The 19,681-nt window shown below is 34.4% G+C and overlaps 1 protein-coding gene across 4 annotated transcripts; it reads right to left on the reverse strand.

The window, feature by feature from the left end:
- Positions 1-1,185: 1,185 nt before the first annotated feature.
- LOC123218035 (probable LRR receptor-like serine/threonine-protein kinase At1g06840) lies at positions 1,186-19,235 on the reverse strand. 4 transcript variants are annotated; one of them, XM_044639207.1, is made up of 21 exons: positions 19,079-19,235; positions 18,687-18,819; positions 9,711-9,861; positions 9,402-9,473; positions 8,985-9,056; positions 8,587-8,730; positions 8,409-8,480; positions 8,187-8,258; positions 7,248-7,322; positions 6,787-6,855; positions 6,612-6,680; positions 6,397-6,468; positions 6,099-6,185; positions 5,868-5,936; positions 5,158-5,660; positions 4,298-4,456; positions 3,601-3,884; positions 3,086-3,137; positions 2,650-2,900; positions 1,970-2,104; positions 1,186-1,739 (listed from the first exon to the last, which is right to left on the reverse strand). In XM_044639207.1, exons 1-21 carry the CDS (start codon positions 19,088-19,090, stop codon positions 1,383-1,385), a joined length of 2,910 nt encoding a protein of 969 aa, XP_044495142.1. In that variant the 5' UTR covers positions 19,091-19,235; the 3' UTR covers positions 1,186-1,382. The 4 variants fall into 4 exon arrangements, with proteins under 4 accessions (XP_044495142.1, XP_044495143.1, XP_044495144.1 ...); XM_044639208.1 differs by lacking the exon at positions 19,079-19,235 and adding an exon at positions 18,996-19,014; XM_044639209.1 differs by lacking the exon at positions 9,402-9,473.
- Positions 19,236-19,681: the final 446 nt, after the last annotated feature.

Consider the following 19,681-nt stretch of genomic DNA (forward strand, 5'->3'; position numbering starts at 1 on the left):
AATGGGTACAAGTTTTCTCCTTTGACGGAAATCCGATCAACCTTAAATTTGGAATAAAGATAAGCCATGCAATAGATAGAAAGGAAAAGAAAAGATTTGATGTATTGATTGTAGGATAGATAACTACTACTTACTGAGTGTTTTCACTCACCTCTTTCTTCTGATTTTGCATATGAGAGACTTGAAGGTGATAACAATGAGACAACTAATCAATGATGGAGCAATAAACAATGGATGAAATCATTAAGAATCTATTATTATAATTTATAATTTTAAGATGGACTTTATTTAATACACACCTTGGTTTTGTTTTATTTGGAAATTGAGTTCGTGATGCTTGGGATATACATGTTGAATTATCATCCATATTCATTAATAAAGATTTTCTATGTTATTCAATATTTTAAGACTTTGTGCATGTATCTTTTGATTATAGAATGTACATGATTAATATTCAGTAGCACATTTCCTCTGAAAAATAGGACTTTCGGGTAGGATATTTAGTACACACCCTAAAATTAAAGTTTTAGGGGTCAAGCAAAAATAATCCAAAGTTAGCCTAGGGTGGTTGGGGTTTTCATAAATACAACTTTTTCATAATTTTCATAGTGAAGTCATCCCAACCTTCCTAGTTTTTAGAGAATTTTTTTCTCTCAACTTTAGCTATACACTAATTCATTCAATTCATAACAATCTAGCAATTATTTGAATTCATCAATAACCTTGACAACGTTTTGTATTTGTAATTGGTTTTTATATGAATTATTAAAGATCTTACTATATTGTAAAAAGTTGTGAAAATGCCTGAAATGATTTGAGACAGAATTTTGTAAGATGAAGCCTTCCAACTCTAGGTTTAACATACTTGTATATATAATGTACCCTATGATCCTAGGATTTGTGTTGAGAAAATTGAAAATTTATATGTTATTTCCACTGCTTTTGATGTTTGTATCGATGACAAAACCCCTCAAATATACTCAAAAAGAATTTATGAGAAATGCTCAAATTTTATAAGTACTCCTAAAATGCAACCACACAATTTAAAAATTTTCAAAATTACTTGTGGTCTTTAATAAGCTCTTCATAAGCCCAACCAAACAGAAATTAATTCCAATTTCCCTTCTAAGTGCAAACTTTTTTAGAACCTGATTAATGGCATAATGTTCCATTTTACCCAAAACATAGATTCAAAATTGATCTGCTATTACAAAACATTATGATGCCCCTACCCACTTTACCTATTTTTACCAAAGAAAAAAAGCTATAAAAAAAATCAGAAATCAAAACAAACTAGAAATAAGTGCAAATATATAAACTTTCTATGATCAAAGTGTCCATAAAATCAAGTGTAACCAACCAGTATTTTTCAGTCTGCATTTTCATCTTGGTGTGATGGTAGGGATGACTCCACTAACAAGGTTGCTACCAGACACATCTGATGATTCAAATGGATTCGGATGCAGCTGCTTCACCATCGAAGATGAGGATGGAGGAGTTTCTTCTTCTTTTTGTTCACTACCTCTCCATTCTGGTATTTTGGTATCTGACGCTGGCATCATAAGCCATATATTTTCTAGTTCTCTCACCACCTCTGCCATCGAAGGCCTTGCGTCTGTCTCATCTTGGCAACATTTGAGGGCTAAAGTCAGGAACTTGTCGATACAGTCAGAAGGATAAGAACCCATTCTTCCATCAATGACTGAGAAGATCATTCCAGATTGATACGATATATTAACCTGGTTTTGATGAAAAACACAATGCAATCCGCATAAGATAAATTCCGTTTGTTCTAAGAAAACCGCTGGGAAGTTGCTATTATATCATGGACAAGGGATGATTTGCCAGCTTCATTTAAAATGTAGATGCAACAATGACTAGATGCATTTAAGGAAATTGATAAGGATTCAACTAGAGTGTATTACATTACAAATTAAACTTCAACCAAAATTGTGCGGTAAATTTATACCTCTCGGACAATGTTTTTGCCATGAGAGATTGGCAGCATCCCAGTCAAGAGTTCAAGGAATACCACACCGAGGCTATAAACATCACTCTTGTCTGTCAACTTATGAGTTAAGAAGTATTCTGGATCAAGATAACCCTGTAAAGAGTGGATAAGCATTAAAACCACGGTTTGTGATGGCAAAGCAAATTCCATTAAAAACTTATTAACTTCTTACAAGACTCATTTGATTCATAACATATGCTTTCAGTTTTTTTTCAATCTACTTCAAGATATCTGCCATCCATTTTAATTCTTCGTCATCTTATTGCTTACTACTGAATCTGTATACTGCTGTAACTAAAAATTATGTGTATCTGATGACTAAAAACATACAAGAACTGTCTACCATCAAATCTCTTGCATGGGAAAAAGTCTATTGCTGCACTTTTTAACAGCTAGAACAGCATTTAGTCGCCAAAGAATTTTGACTGAGATCTGGGAAAAAAATATTTATCACATTTTAATTTCTGAAAGTTTATCATGTGTTTGTGACATAATTTCCAAACATTGATATGTAAAAACATAAGCAAAGCTATGATACTTCATCATTGTGTCCTAGTGTTAATAATGCCAAATCAAATTGCTATTCCTCATTAAACCAAAGTTGAAGAAAATTCAAGACTAGTAATAGTAGGTCTTACTGGAGTCCCCTTTACAACTGTGGATACATGAGCTGGCACAATCCCTTCAAGATCTGGAACTGGAGCAAGTCGTGAAAGTCCAAAATCAGCAACCTTGGCGGTGAACTTATGGTCCAATAGTATGTTGCTCGCTTTAATATCTCTGTGGAATACTGGAGGATCAGCTTCTGTATGTAGGTAGAGGATGCCCCTGGATGAACCCAGGGCAATTGACAATCTCGATGCAAAATTCAGTGGTTCTTTTGCTTTAGCTGTCAACCATGTGCATCAAACATAATTAGAACCCACAATATACAGCACGAAATGTCGAAAAAACAGGCTTCTGTGTGCCTCATTCTGCTCCCAAGAAAAAGATATTTGAGAAGAAAAATATGTTACAGATTTTCAGGATAATATTAACTAGCATCAGTACATGGCATCAGCAAATAAAATGTACCTGAAAGTTGATCTCTCAGAGTGCCATTTGACATAAACTCATACACCAACATCTGTTTACGCAAAACAAAAAATTGCCAAGTTCTTCCAACATAATAATTTTCAAAACAAGTACGGCAATAAAGAGTGAAAAGAAGAACCAATCTTGAAACATCATGCCAAGTAATTTCCAGGAAATATGACTTCCAATAAAGAAGGAATGGGCATCACAGTCATCACCAAGTTCACAATAAAAGTGTAGAACTTATAGAATATATTCTTTAGAAATGGAATTTAATTTTCTTAAATACTCCATCAGTGAAAGTGATTATTATGTGATTTAGATCTTTTAAATTTGCTCTGAAAGCTTCATGAATAATTTTGTTTCAGCCACATCAAACTCTTAAGTTGATTTTAATTGTTTCCTACATTGATCTGTTTAGCGCATTATTTGTTGTGGTTGCAGATAGGATAAATGAACTTGGTAGAAAACTCAAACAAAATAAAAATTATAATAAAAATGATGAGAGGATCTACCTGTTCACCTTCTTCATCACAATATCCAACCAAAGATACAAGATTTCGGTGATGTAATCTTGACAAAAAAGATATTTCTGTTAAGAACTCCTTCTCACCCTGCAATGATCCCTCTTGTGCACGTTTTATGGCAACAACTGTGCCATCGGCCAGAATGCCTTTATAAACCCTACCGTACCCCCCTTGGCCAATTTCTGTGGAGGTGTTAAAATTCTGAGTCGCCAAGGTCATTTCTTCATAAGTGAAACTTCTCACTCCATTAATTTTGATGCTGCTCTTAGATGCTGTAGGTACAGAAAGGACCAGAACCAGAATTATAACAGTAGACAAGCAGATTTCATGCTTCAAGATTTATATATCTTATATATGGATCCATCTTTGATTTCAGATTTCCAAGTTCCCAAATGATATTCTAAGAGACCATTAATCAAGAGTAAATACATGATAGAAGTTTAAACAAAAGTTAAACCAAATCTAATTTTGAATTTTTTTATCACATAATCTGGTAGGAAACCGTCAGTGTATTCCAGAGAAAAGACATTTAGAGAGAGAAATATAATTAAAATAAAAATTTGATAAACAAAGTGACTTTAGATTTTGCTTTGACAAGTAACACTGGGAGGGTCGATCAAAGCTACTGGAAAATCATCATGCATCTGTTTTATAGAAACTATATTGAACCATATGAGATACTCACGATGGCCTTTTTTCGAACGTTCACGGTAATTCTTCAAATGCACCCTGACAATAATAAGTGAAATAATCGCAGACAATGCAACAGTGCCAGCAATAGCCCCCAGGATTATGCCAGCCAGCGCCCCCTTGCTTATGCCAGATGTGGTAGTGGTAGGAAAAACTGTCAGTGCAATTCCATCAAATTCCAATCTTAGTCATGAAACAATATTCATAACCTATGCAGATAAATGGGAAAAGGCGACATGCCTGCTCCTCTGTTAATCTATGCATAGGTAAGCCTGATCAATAGCACAGATATAAATCAGAATTTTTTAATAAAATAGCTACCAACATGGTCTTGGTAAACCAAAAACATCTAGACCTATGCATAACAATCATTATTACATGTTGTGCCCCATTATGTGCTATTGTACATACAAATACAATAGTACTGACACAGTATTGCCACAGTAAAGGCACAGACAAGCACAGAAATGAACTCATTTTATTCAATATTTTACATAATGCACTCAGCATTGACGATGCACTCTAATCTCTGTTTTCTTGCAACATGGGTAGAAAGGGTTTTCCAGAGAAACACTAACAGCCAAAAACTGAAGCAAAATCGTTAGGTCAATTTTCAGTTTCCTAATAGTTACAGAGCCTTAAAGCCAAATTGTCCAGCATTGTGAAACATCAAATGATGGAGTAACGAAAGTTAAAATGGATGGAAGCTAGAAGAAAAACTTGAAAGATTGCGAAAACTAAAATAAACCAAAACAAATTCTGTTCCAGCTTGGAAATTCAAGTGTGTCCATAAATATGCAACGGATCATGATTTAGTAAAGTACACAAGTAGCAGGTAAAGTTTTAGAGACAAACCATCGCTATAAGGACCCAACAGGTCGAAGTTTAGAAGTTCATAAGGGCCAAATACATCACTATCAGGAATGTTCCATCCTGTGAACATGCCTTTGATCCGTCGAACCTCACTAGCATTAAAGACATTGGTATGAGAGGTATTAGCCCCATATATAGGATAAAACCTGAAGTGCATTTTCAATCGAGGTCCTTTTTGCCATTCAAAATAATCAAGGTCCAGCTGATAAAGATGCAAATTGAGACCAGAAGACAGGTACTCCTCAAAGTTTTTCTTATATGGTAGAAAATATGAAATTCCAGGACTTTTTAGCCGGTATCCAACAAGCAGAGGGGCAGCACAAAAACAACGAACAGGAGACATCCGTGAATATTCATAAGGGGCTGGACATGATTGAGGGGGACAGTCAAGAGTGGAGTTTGATATCTGATCACTCTCAGTTTCGCTTTGAGATCCACAAAACCGGACTAGATTGGTGTTTGAACATAAAGGGTTTCCTTTAAGCCTGTAAATTGTAAAAGCAATTGTCTATCAGAGTTTCAAGATGCCTAACAATGAGTTTCTCATTTATTATCATCATCTTTCTCACAATAAAAGAATGATGTTGCTATTAGTCACGATCATCTTTATACAACAGTCACATGTATACATGTCATGGAGATCAACACTGCATTCATTCAGAAATAGATAGGAAGCAAAGGGAAAGGCTAACCAGACAGAGACATTCTGAGGGAGGGCAGAAGTGTCTGAAATATTTTGAAGCTGATTGTTTTCAAAGTCACTGCAATACCAAAGAGATGCATAACACAATCTAGCAAATTAAATTGAAAATGTAAGTAAAAATTGAATTCTATGCAGATAGTAGCTACTCCTTTCAGCTCATAGAAATTGATTTTTAAGAAGAACAAATGCAAGATTCTAGATAGTATAATTCGGGTCTTACAAGATAAGTCTCTCTGTTGCATTTAAAGTCCTGTTCTGCCAAAGCATCGATGGGACGGAGCCATTCAATGAATTATTTGCTATCAACCTGCCATGAGCAATAATCATCAATAAAACTTAATTCTGTTGCAGTTCAGTTTATTTAGATCCTTTTATAACATGTCAAGTAATTCAATATTTAGGATGACATCAGAATAGGAAACATAATATGGGCTTATCCTAACATTATCCAAAATATTATTTCACTAACTACACAAGTGGATGAAAAAGAAGGAAACAGCGAGTTGAAGAATGCTTACAAATTCTGAAGAAGAGGGAGACCTGAGAAGTTGGAAGGAATAGGTCCAACAAGATTGTTATTGGATAGATTGCTGCACATATTGTTGAGATGATAAATTTAAGTATATCAACATTATTGTCATCTAAAGGGTTTCCCAGAACTTTAAGAGAGTTAAAAGTTTTGGGGCTGAGAAACATATAGATTGCATACAATTTGCAAGGTGGAGATTCTTACATAGTTGTGATATTCGAGGAAAGCTTATTTCCAGGTATAGATCCATTTAGCTGGTTTGAACTTAAGTCGCTGACATTAAGTGACCATGAAATATAAGAACAAACACATATAAGCAACTTAATTGCATATTTCTAATTTCCATCCTTCACCATGAAGTACTTAGGAAAAAACTCACATATAACCAAGGTATGGTATTGTGCTCAGATCAGGAACTGGCCCTTGCAAGCTGCAATTTCTAAGACTCCTGATAAAAACCAATCAAGAAAAGTTTTGAAAAAAAATTTTAGTAATATGATAAAATGCATGCTTCTTTATTGTGACCCTGAAATAGTATAAAGTGTCCGGTATCCTAAAGGTCTAGGAAAGGTAGCTGGAAAATTTTAGCTATGATCAGGATAGTAGATTGTTTACTGCAATTTGAGAAATTAGATAACTTATGGACCAAAGCCAACTATAGTGAATTATCTTTAAAGAGGTACTAGCAGGATTTATGTTACAAACCTTCAGTACAATACAGTACTTCTATTATGTTTGGATCAACAGACTTAGTATCTGACATTAGATATTAAATAATAAAATGGAGACATTGTCATGTTTAAACCTACTATGATTGAAGGGAAAGAAATTAGCATTTACAGTTTCAACAGTTTAGACATCTTGCTGTAGGAAGTTGGAATAGTAGTCCCTTCAAAATTGTTGTTATCAAGTTGTCTGCAATGGGGGGAAAATATAGAATTGTTAAATAACACAACAAAAGATTGCCTCATGTTTAAGATAGAATACTATTAAAACCAAGAGAACATCCAGTTTAAACGTTGAAAAGAAAACAATGTATAAACAAAAAATGATGACAACCGTAAAAAATTGGGATGCACACTTCATGATGACACCTACTTATTACTATATATCGGTTATCTCCTAACTAGACTAAAGTACTTTGTTTCTTCTTTTCTGTCTAATAACAAAATCAGAAGTACACTTTTATAATTGCCATAGTTTTGTAGCAAATGTCAGCATCTCTTGTTGTTACATGTCTGATTCCTTTATTACCAGAGAAATGGCCCAGGTTGAATTGTAAAATTTCAGATATTACTCTTTCTAGCTTCTTGCATGCTGCCTGGAAGGATCAGTTATGATCTGAAAATATCTGAAGGTTTAAGGATCCCTCAATCCCTCCTACGGTCCTACCAGTTGGTAGGGCTTCCACATAATGTAATTTGTCTACTCTGCGGGTGGGACTCTATTTTCAGCTAGAATTGAGATTGTGATTGGAGTAATGGCATAATTAAAATATTATAATATTTCTAGCACAGGAAAGTCTGGCATATTTATGCTCAAGAATTCATATGTTACTGTAATCTAGCTTATATTTTTCTAACAGAAACAGCACAGGTTAAATGCCCTACTGCAATAAATGTGAAAATCTATAAATAAAAATTTTAATTAAAATTAATTTGAGAAGAAAAAGGAAGAAACCGACAACCAATCCAAGAACTTGAAGAAAAGAAAAAAAGATAAATTTTATTTTTGAAAACTTAAAAAATAATGGTTTCTCCAGGGAACTCAAAAACTTACAAGATCAGTAAACTTGGCATTTGAGATAACTCTGGTGGAAGGTACCCTGATAAATTGTTATTATCAAGAAGGCTGCAGCAATTCACTTTGTTAACCAAAAGTGGACATAACACCACAATGAAATTGAAAAACTACCACAAAAAAAAATTGAAGATTGTTGAAAATCTCATTCACAGTACAATTAAATCACATAAAAGTTCCAGAGAGTAACATAAAACTTACAAGTGAACAAGACTTGGTAATCTGGCCAGTTCAGGTGGGATTTGGCCACTAATTGAATTGTTGTTCATGTGACTGTCATGAATAAGAAAAAGGAATGAGAAACTAAAGACACATACAAGAACAATGTAAAAGAAACTAACACTTGTTTTAAGCTAAATAGCAACAGAAGCACCCTCACAAATGCTTCGTTTTGTTCAAGTTCGCAAATGACTTAGGTAATGGTCCTGATATTTGGTTCTGGTCAATTTGTATTCTGTCCAAGTTGGGAAGATAACCAAGCTCATCAGGCAAGGAACCTGTTAACTGATTTCCATTGAGGAGCCTGGATACAAGAATATCACATAATTAAGAAGTCAGGAAGATAAGGCGCCTGAAACTGCTACATCAAAATAATCAAAATGTACATAAAATTAATCCAGATATTAGAAAAATCAGTGCCAACATGCTCATCAAAAACCACTACAAAATTGAACTCATGTAAACAGGAATATGTACATTTCTTACTGGTCTCAGGAAATGCACAACAAACAAACAGACCAAGGCTGGCCAGAATAGAACACTAATGCATTGACTTACAATAGTTCCAAAGTTGTGATATTTCCTATCTCCATTGGTATACTGCCGGTTATGTTATTCCACATAAAATCCCTTCAAAAAACACAAATAGAAGGAATTATATCAGTAGTTGAAGTAAATAACATCCTGTCAGTAGGTGGAAATTAACAAATCTTCCAAAATATTAAAGCAAGTAAAAATTTTAAAAAATATACAATAAAAATTTGCGTATCCACTTTGAATACACAAATAGATGCACACTTATGTGCGTTATCTTGTGATTGAATGATTTTGAATTAAGGATAAACTAACAATTAATCACATGATGACACCTATAAATATATCCTTATTTATATACTCAAAATAAGTACGCATAGTATTACTCAAAATATGTTATATAGAGATTTTCTTTTGCATGTAAAATGCATTGTGTCTTACAATATTTTCATATAAGATAAGCGGCCGAGCTCTGACGATAAAGTTCCTGATAGATTCATATTCAGTAGCTGCCTAAAAACACAACAGCAGCAAAAATGGAAAAACCAATTACAAACCACAGTAATCAAATTTACTTAACCTATTAATACAAATAGAAAATTTACATTATCTCACAAATATAAAGACAATATTGCTGATTTTCACAATGAATTTTGTGCATTTATTAAGATTTATTGCACAAAATTCAGTATCAGAATCAAATCACTAGATTAAGAAATTAAAATTGAGAAAGGATATAAGAAACCATACAGTTCTCTAACATGCAGATAGCCATCATCCAATGTTTGATTGTAGCACAAAACGCCCGTCCAGTTTGATGTACAAGGGTCACCTCTATTCCAATTACTCAAATTATTATTAACATCAATTAAGCTTTCCTTGATGGCCCGCAAAGCCGTCACTACAAATTGATATCAACCAAGAAAACAAATATATTATGAATTTCACTAGCTATTTTGTCTCTAAGTCACTTGTATCTCAATGTCCATCATATTCACTAAACTAAAATTACTACCACCGGTACCCAATAAAATGAAATAAGTCAAATTGAAAACTAACAAAAAACAAACTTTTCTTTGATTTCAGAATTTATCCAAGATTTTAGTATGGTATCCAAAAACTGTTTTCTAAAACATTTCAAAACATTTAAGCCCATTAAATTTCTTGTAAACTTGTTTCTGAAACTTCAAATTGTATTTAAATATTATGAATTTTCTGCCCTCAAAGAGACTTTGAATTGAATGGCATTGAAATTAAGAGAAACTATGACAAAAGACTGATCAATCAATCACCCAAGGAAAGACAAAATTTGCATGGTTCGGTTGATTTGCCAATGTCCACAGAGCCACCGTTCTCTCATTAATCTTTGAAGAAAATGTCTAAACTAAGTTACCTAGGCTAAATATAGAACCTAAGGTTTCTTTTGTATGGGAAACCTAAAATACAATTTTCCCCACACTAAAACTCTTCCGTCCGCCTGATAGAAAGGGTATTTGGAGTGATGGAGCACCCATTCCAAGCTTTTCAGTTCCATTTCTCACATAGTGTCATACTAGGATTCTCCTTTAATTCTGTTTTCCATGCATCGTCATACTTGGAACAACCGCGTTTTCCATGGAATGACCTGAATGCTTCCGGAAATGGCAACGAAAAACTTCTAGGACATAATTCAACACTATATGATGTCATAATCTGTTAAGTGTATCAAAGCATAATCTAAATCAATATAACCCATAATAGAAACTAAACCGTTAACGGTGTCAAAGCAAATTTCAGAATCTGTTGACACCTTCTGAATATCTGAAACCCATTTGACTGCCTCCCAATGTTACTTGCCTGCATTAGCCATAAGCCTACTAATCACACTAACTGCATGTGTTAAACTTGGTCTAGTGCAAACCATCGCATGCATTAAACACCAAACTACATTAGCATAAGGAATCTTTGACATAAAATGGACCTCCTTATTGGTTTTTGGACCTTGATAACTAGACAACTTAAAATGATTTGCCAGTGAAGTATTGATTGGCTTACTGATGAGTACCTGGAGCAATATCGGTGAGAGCTACTATTGTTGGAAGCCTTCCACACACAGATGTACAGTGCATTGTAGATTCTGGTGTGGAAAATAGTTGTTTGTAATGTAATTTTTGCTAGAGTTGTAAATGAACTGATGATGTTGTTTGTAAATGTTGTAACATAGAAAATCAATGTAATGTAAACACCATGTATTGAAGATTTTACTGAAATGAAACAAAGAGATTTTACACCTCTGTTTACAGTAAATCTCAACTCCCTAATTCAACAGAATTACAGAGCAACAAAACCAAATTCCAGAAAACCACCTAAGAGCAACTCTTAGCTCTAGAGAGACTAACTCTCTTCCTCTTCCACATTCTACAATGTTTTTCCCTGCCCTCCTCTTCCACTCAAGGTCTCTTTTTATCTCTCCCTTTCCATTGCATTCCTTATCCAGCATTGCCACCTAATCTTGGGATATCTTGCTGGTCCCACATTCTAATTACGTATCCTAATCTGGAGGCTTAAGCTGCGCTGCATGTTCCCTTGTAGGTTAAGTATGTTTTTCTACAAGTTGACTTGCTGGTTGACTACAACTTGTTATCCTCCCAGCCTTGCCACTTGTGTTTCTTCTTTTCTTCACATAAACATAAACCCTAACATTACCCCTCCCATGGAAAGACACCTTGTCCTCAAGGTGAAGGCACCGGTTGCCTTGCCTTGTCGGTTGCCACCTGATATTAGACCTTCCTGGAGTTGAGCCCTTGTTTTGATTACTTATCACACTTGACCTCTCAAAATCCATTTCATTAAATTCCAATGGGTCCTTAGATTTGGTTAAAAACTTTATGTTTGAGAGACCTCTAACCATACAAAAATCAACACTATTTAGATGTTGATTATGAATAATTGAGTTAGAATCAATAAACTTTTTTGGTCGTGCCATGGGGTAACATCCATAGAGGGCAAAAATGAAGAGTAAGGAAAAGATGTTGCAGTTGCTATTGCAACTTTCACAAAAGTTGTAACTATTATCATTTCTTGTGCCCTTCTTTGAGTTGAATATAATCACCCTCAGTGACAAATAACTTTAGGTGGTTGACCACAAAATCATCAAGTTCTCGGTATTATATCTTATAATCATGTCAGTGTAAAGGTGCAAGCATTTTGCCAAGCCTATCTGGTAGCATTGAATTGATTCGAATTTTACCACCAACTAGAATTGTGTAGACTATGCATGCCTATAAAGATCTTTCATCAAGGAGACTAAAGTCTGAAGTTTTTCTTGTCGTTAATGTATTCGTATGTGCATTTGAGACCAATGCTTTAGGCATAGTTGCACCACTGTCATTCATGATTATGGTTTCACCAGGATTGATCGAACTAATTGTATTATTAGGTGAAGATACACTTGTTGCAGAACTTTGCTCTTCTGTTATTACAACTTTCTCCTATAGTCCATTATCAGTTAAATTCACATATGTTGCACCTTGGAACTGTTTTGTTCAATGCTCTCTAGTCTCAAGACATCACAAAATTGGGAAGAAACTTGTGACAAGTTCTGATCAGTTTGATGAGCAACAAGATAGCTTTTATCCATTGACTCAAAAACTTGTGCTTCAACAATTGATGATGGAGCAGTTGGTATGCCAAACACATGATCAGTTTGAGTGGATGTATTGCTAGATGAAGCAAAAGAAGAACCATTGTCTAAATTTGAATTTGGGTGGGGCCCAATACTAGAATTTATTGTGCCACTTCCATTTGCATCTAGTTGGCTCCCATTGTTCTCACCAAATTGAGGTACATCCTTGGAATTTTTTTGTGGTACATGTGACCCATCCGTGAAAGTTCCATTCCTTTCTCTTGCCTTTAGCATCCTAAAACGTTCACCTAATGGAGCAAGATCATCGAGAATAGTGCAAGCTAGATAATTGTTCGACCATGAGTGTTTAAGGAAATGGTGTTTCAAAAGCTTATCTGATGTTGGGCCTTTCTTTGGATCCTTTACCAAGCAAGCAATGACCAACTCTTTAAAAAACTTTGAAAACCTTTTATCTCTTTCATAATCAAGACCTGGAGGTACATTTTGTAAAGTCATCTGCAAAACTTTCATTGGTGGATACTTTGAAAAATGAGCATGGCCATTAGCAAATTCTAGAGTGGTTATTCCAATTGACCAGATATTTGCTTTAAAGTCATATCCATGCCATTGTTGCATCATTTTAGGAGCCATCCAACATGGAGTTCTAACAAAAGTATTTTTGGTAAGAGAGATTTGGATTGGGCTAGGTAGGAATAAGTGAGTTTGGGCAAGAGTTTTATTTGTAATTGGGTGGTTGGATTGTGCAAATGGGTTAATTTTAGTTTTGGTTAAATAGGTTAAAAAACTGAGTTTGGATTAGGGTAAAAATAGGCTCATATTTGGTGTGGGACAATTGGGTTTCGAGTCTGGTCTTGGGCTTGGATTTTTATTAGGTATGATTAACTGAGTATGGTGGTTTGAATTTATTGGTGTAAGGGTTTTTGGGCTGGAATATATAATGTATAGGTTTAATTGAGTTGGGGTTAGATTGAGTGTTTGAGAATTGAGTTGTAATGGATTTGGTTTTAATTGTAATGGGTTTAGGTTGTGGACTCTTGGGTTGTCCCAATTTGGTTTCGGATCAGGCCTAGTAGTTGGACTTGATTTTAAGTTGAATAAAATATGTTTTGGGCTGGAATCAATTAGTGTGGGTGTGATTTGGTATTGGGCTAGGTTTAATAATGATGGGTTTGGGCTGGGTAGATAGGTTATTAGGTCAGGTAGAGTTATAAACCCTTCTTCCTCCTTTTCTTTCTTCATGGATGCCTCCTTCTCCAGAATTCGCCATTTTCATCTTAGGAATACTGCAACCAAGTGATAGAGTGAACTCTGACAACTGGATCTTGTTGGAATCATCCATTTTTTCACTATATATTACCGATTTCTTCTCCCAGTCACCCAAATCGACTATTTTCTCACCAAAATTTTCAATCCCAACTTCTTTCCTCTTTTTTTCACTATCAAATACAATTCGGACGCCTTCATCATCCATATCGTCTTCTTATACTGCAAGAATGGCTTATGATTTGCGTCTACAATCATGTTTTCGGTCCTCTTTGCCTTCACAACAAAGAAAGTTCTGTTCGCCATCAGTTGTCAAATTTCCCACTAAGTTAGTTGTCGAACCATCCACCATTAACCACTATTTTTTACGATGTCCACTTTTTCTATCTTTAGAATCGACGCTTTGATACCAATTGATGAGTACCTGGAGCAATATCGGTGAGAGCTACTACTGTTGGAAGCCTTCCACACACAGACGTACAGTGCACTATAGATTCTGGTGTGGAAAATAGTTGTTTGTAATGTAATTTTTGCTAGAGTTGTAAATGAACTAATGATATTGTTTGTAAATGTTGCAGCATAGAAAATCAATGTAATGTAAACACCATGTATTGAGGATTTTACTAAAATGAAACAAAGAGATTTTACACCTCTGTTTACAATAAATCTCAGCTCCCTAATTCAACAGAATTATAGAGCAACAAAACCAAAATCCAAAAAACCACCTAAGAGTAACTCTTAGCTCTAGAGAGACTAACTCTTTCCCTCCTCCACATTCTACAATGTTTTTGCCTACCTTCCTCTTCCACTCAAGGTCTCTTTTTATCTCTCAATTTCTATTGCATTCCCTATCCAGCATTGCTACCTAATCTTGGGATATCTTGGTGATCCCACATTCTAATTGCGTATCCTGATCTGGAGGCTTAAGCTGCGCTACATATTCCCCTGCAGGTTAAGTATGTTTTTTTACAAGTTAACTTGTTGGTTGACTGCAACTTGTTATCCTCCCAGCCTTGCCACTTATGTTTCTTCTTTTCTTCACATAAACATAAACCCTAACACTTAGCTTCGTCCATATCAAATCTCTCCAAAACCTTTTCAACTTAGTTGTCTTGTGAGAGTCATGGTTTTTGTAAACTTTCTATCCCTGTTAATTTTCATACCTAGAAATTTTCTAACAACTTTTAAATCTTTCATGTCAAATTTTTTACTTAACAAAAAATTTAAGATAGCGCACATTATTCGTATCTCTCACAACAATCAACATATCAACATATATCAACAAGTAAATATAAGAACCATCATCCTGAACTATAAAGTATAGACAATAATCATACTCATATCTAATAAAGCCAATACTCAACATGTAAGAATCATACCTGTTATACCATTCCCTAGGAGACTACTTCAAAGTGCAAAGAGACATCCTTATCTTGTAAACTAGACATTTTTTCTAGTAGGGTCATGGGTGTAAAAGACTAAAGATAATGCTCAAACTAGAGAATAAAGCTATGTAGTAACATGGAAAAATTGTTATTGAAGCACAATCAGAGGCCATATGGGAAGGTGATGAAAAGGGGTGGAATGCGGACCATGCAACAGTAAATAAAAAAGTCCCCAGTAAAGGGGAGGATATCTTTTTGAAAAATGTTGGGCAACTTTGACTAAGTTAAGGAAAGCACGTAGTCTCTCAAAAGCTAGGAATTTTCGAGAGATTTTCAACATCTTGAGCAACCAAACTTTTTGTTGATTTTTATTGTTCCATTGTAATGGAAAACTTAACTGGATATTGTAGTTGAAACTTGATTGGTGAATGTTGTTGAGTTCACTTGTTAATCTGTGTATTTGTACTGTGGAGTATTGTGGAAACTAATTATTATCGTAATATCATTTGCTGGTTGTGGTTGAGAAAAAGATATTACAAGTTGGATTGATGACAATATAGAGAAGAACTGATATTGTTAGAGAGGAAGAAACTAGGCCTGCAACACTTTACCAGACTCTTAAATCCCTCATATTGTTTCATGTAAATCTCCTACTTCAACTTACCATGCAGAAATGCAATTTTAACATCCAACTACTCCGACTCCATGTCTAACTAAGTTGTCAATGTTAATAAAACTCTAATTGTTGCATGTCTTACCATAAGAGACAAAACTTTATTATAATCAGTCTTTTTCTTCTATGAGAACCCTTTAACAACTAATCGTGCTTTAAACTTGTGACTTTTTTTTTTTTTTTGTGTTTCCTCTTTCTTTCTAAAGACGCATTTTGCATCCAATTGGTTTTTGTTTTCTTGGAAGTTTGACCAACTCCTAATTTTAATTTTTGTGTAGAGACTCCAACTCTTCAATGATAGCATACATCCACTTTTTTTTTTTTTTTTTGAAGTGGAAATAGCTTTTTAAAAAGAAAATGGTTCTCTACTACTAATTAGTAAAACAAAAAAGCATATTCATCATCAAAAGGCTACATGGTTGGTAATGTGTACCTGTGTCTATCTATGACAATGTTGCATTCTTGCTAACGTTGCTACTACTTTGGCATGTCTAAATCAACACTACTGTCATTTGATTCTATTGTTGATTGAATTGATTTTGAAGGACTACTAAGATCAACTTCCACTTTTGTTTTGGAACTTGAATTAGATTTATCCACTTGCATTGTCCTCTAACCATTCAATATAGCTTGATCATCGAAGACTATGTCTTTACTAACTATTACCTTTTGTGCCTATGATCCCATAGTCTATATCCTTTTATTCCATTACCATGCCTTAAGAAAGTGCATTCATAGACTTAGAATCCAATTTAGATTTTTTATCACTAGAAATGTGTGCTTAAGTTGGACAACCAAATACACAAAGTACAAAACAATTTATTTCTTTTCCTATCCAAACTTTCTATGCGGATTTTTCTTCCAATTTCTTTAAAGGTGACATTTTAAAAATAAAACACGTTGTATTGACCACTTCTATCCAAAAAATGTTCATGTAACCTTATAGTTCGTGCTCTCTCTGACAAGGTCTTAATTATCCTTTCTACCACCCCATTTTGTCGTCAAACCTAAGACATTTGACACTTTTACCTGCTTGTTTCTCAACCTTGGCTTTCAATTTATTGAACATAGAGGACACCTCTAATTTTTCTGTCATAAAGTATACCTACACCTTCCTTGAGAAGTCATCAACAAACGTAACAAAATACCTAACTTCACCTTTTGTTCCTATGTAAGAAAACTTTGAATAAAACCTTATTCTATTTCATGTAAGCACAAAATTCACATAAACATGATTGACACTACTTAATCCCTTCTAATAGCTTCCTTTATGAAGTTTATACAAACCATGCTTAGTGATATGTCCTAGACACATATGTCATAATCAGGTGGTATCATGACTAGGTTTTATAACAAGAGTATGCAAATGCACTACCTATAACTATGCTACCTAATAGTTTCTACAAATTGATATCAATTCGCTTCCCTTTAATCACTATCATGACCCCTATTAACACCTTTAGAATCCCATAACCTAAAGTTGCTCAAACCTATGCAATGTCTTCTCTAACTGCCTTTGAGAGTTCCTTGTCTCTAACTTTTGCATTGTCAAGTGGTATCTCAAAGCTAAAACAACTTCTTCATAGTCTAGTTTTTCCTTCCTAAACATCAATATGGTAGTTGGATAACTAAACAACGATAGAAAAGAACAAATAAGCATGATGGCCTTGTCTTTGTCCTCCAATTTTATATCCACACACAATAGATCACTAAATTGAGTTATGTGCTTTCTAGGTCTTCACCTTCTTCCATTTTAAATTGGAATGTATCTCACTTCATGAATAATTTATTGGTAACATTTTTTGACATGAAAAAATTCCCTAATTTTAACCATAAACCCTATGATGTCTTCTCATTGACCACATTATATATTTACTTAATCTGTCAAATACATCCAGATAGTACTGAAGGTGATAACTTCCATTTCTTACCATTCTTTCTCATCCATATTGGCTAGCTTTGTTCCTCTTAACACCTTATGCACCTTATTTTGTATTAACACGTCTAAAACCCCCAACTACCATAAAATGACATTTCCCTAACTATCGAACTTGTCAAACTTCGCATCTGCACTTAATCTACTTTACCTAGCTTTGATACCAACTATTGTGAATTTTCTGCCCTTAAAGAGACTATTAATTGAATGACATTGCAATTAAGAGAAACCTATAAGAAAAGATCAATCAATCAATCACTCAAAGATATAGAATTTATATGGTTCGACAATGTGTCTACGTACACAGAGCCACCATTCTTTTACAAATCTTTGAAGGAAAAATATAAACTGTTTATATAGGGAATTGAAAATACAGTTTTATCGTAACTAACACTCTTCACTCTTGCCTAACAGAACGAGCATTCCAAAAGATGGAACACCCTTCCAAGCTTTCCAGAAGGATTGTGTTCCTCCTTGGAATAATTTGAATGGTTTTGGAACTAGCAACAGAAAAAATTTTGGAACAATCATTCTGCACTATACGCTGGAATAGTCTATCCATGCTTGGAACGACTTTGTTTTGATTTTTCGTCATCTGGAATGCTTGTTCATCTCAAATGGAACGCCTGTATTATCTATTCTAGAACTTTAAATTGACATATTTTCAAATATGAGCCACCGTTATTTAACACTAAAATCTATAACAAAGAGGCACTAAATTCTCTAACAAATTAATTCCAACTTTCCACATAACCAGTTAAAGACCAATCAAAAGACATCATTAGAGCTCTAACTAAAAAGTGCAAAGCTGGTTGAGAAACTTATTGAAAGGCAATAAAATTACCTTCGGCGGGGTCAGATATGCGATCATCAGCTCCAAGAAGAAGTGAAGACCAAGATAAGCATAAGAGCAAAACAGCAACATAAGTCCAAGCTTTTGAAGAGCGCATCCTCACTTTGGAAACCAACAAGTGTTCCTAAAAGCAAGAAACAAGAATCATAAACGTGCCATTCTGTAACTCACAGACAAAGCATATTTCATTTTATATTGTCAAAACAACAAAAGAAGAAAGAAGCCTCCGACCACTGGAAAACAAAAGACTAAAGACAAGACAAGAGAATACGGAGTACTAAACCCAAGAGAAGTAATTACTTAACATCAATCAGAGAAGAAATGAAAAAAGAAAAAAAAAGTGAAATGTTAAGGACGAAAGTGACGAAAAACAGAGTAAGTACATTTGTTGCCATGCCGGCATGAGGAAAACCACAGAGATGAATATTGTAAAAAAATGAAGATGAAAGCTATCTTTTTCCCTTTAGTAGGAAGTTTGTTCAGTAGTAAATGGCACTCTTGACTTCATGGAGAGAGTTGAGGGAGGTTGGGAGATACAAAGGTTTAATATTGAAATGCCAACCATCACCGTTAATGTCAGCGTTTTGAATAAAATAATAGGTGAACGTTAATTATCAAATGATGTGGACATTGCCACTACTTTAGAAGTCAATACCCACCCCCACTTCCTACCATGTGCTTAGACATTTTTCAATTTGGCAACTCAGCCGAAATATTAGACATAAACTGATTCAGTCATGCAGCCAAGTATAAATATCAAAACATATGCAGCTAAACTAAAAACAAAAAAAAAGAATGATATTAGCCCGCAATCAATCAAGATTAGAATGTTGGGATGTAACATGCATTTTAAAGGGAAATTGAAATTTTTACCCTTATTTTAATCTGTGTATACATAAATGCTGCTCATTTTAAAGCTTAAACAAATATACCACAACAGTAATATACTTTCCTAAAATACCCCTCTTTAATTGTTTATACAGAGA

Source organism: Mangifera indica, chromosome 6 (genome assembly GCF_011075055.1).
Source record: "Mangifera indica cultivar Alphonso chromosome 6, CATAS_Mindica_2.1, whole genome shotgun sequence".
In the NCBI taxonomy this organism is placed as follows: Eukaryota; Viridiplantae; Streptophyta; class Magnoliopsida; order Sapindales; family Anacardiaceae; genus Mangifera; species Mangifera indica.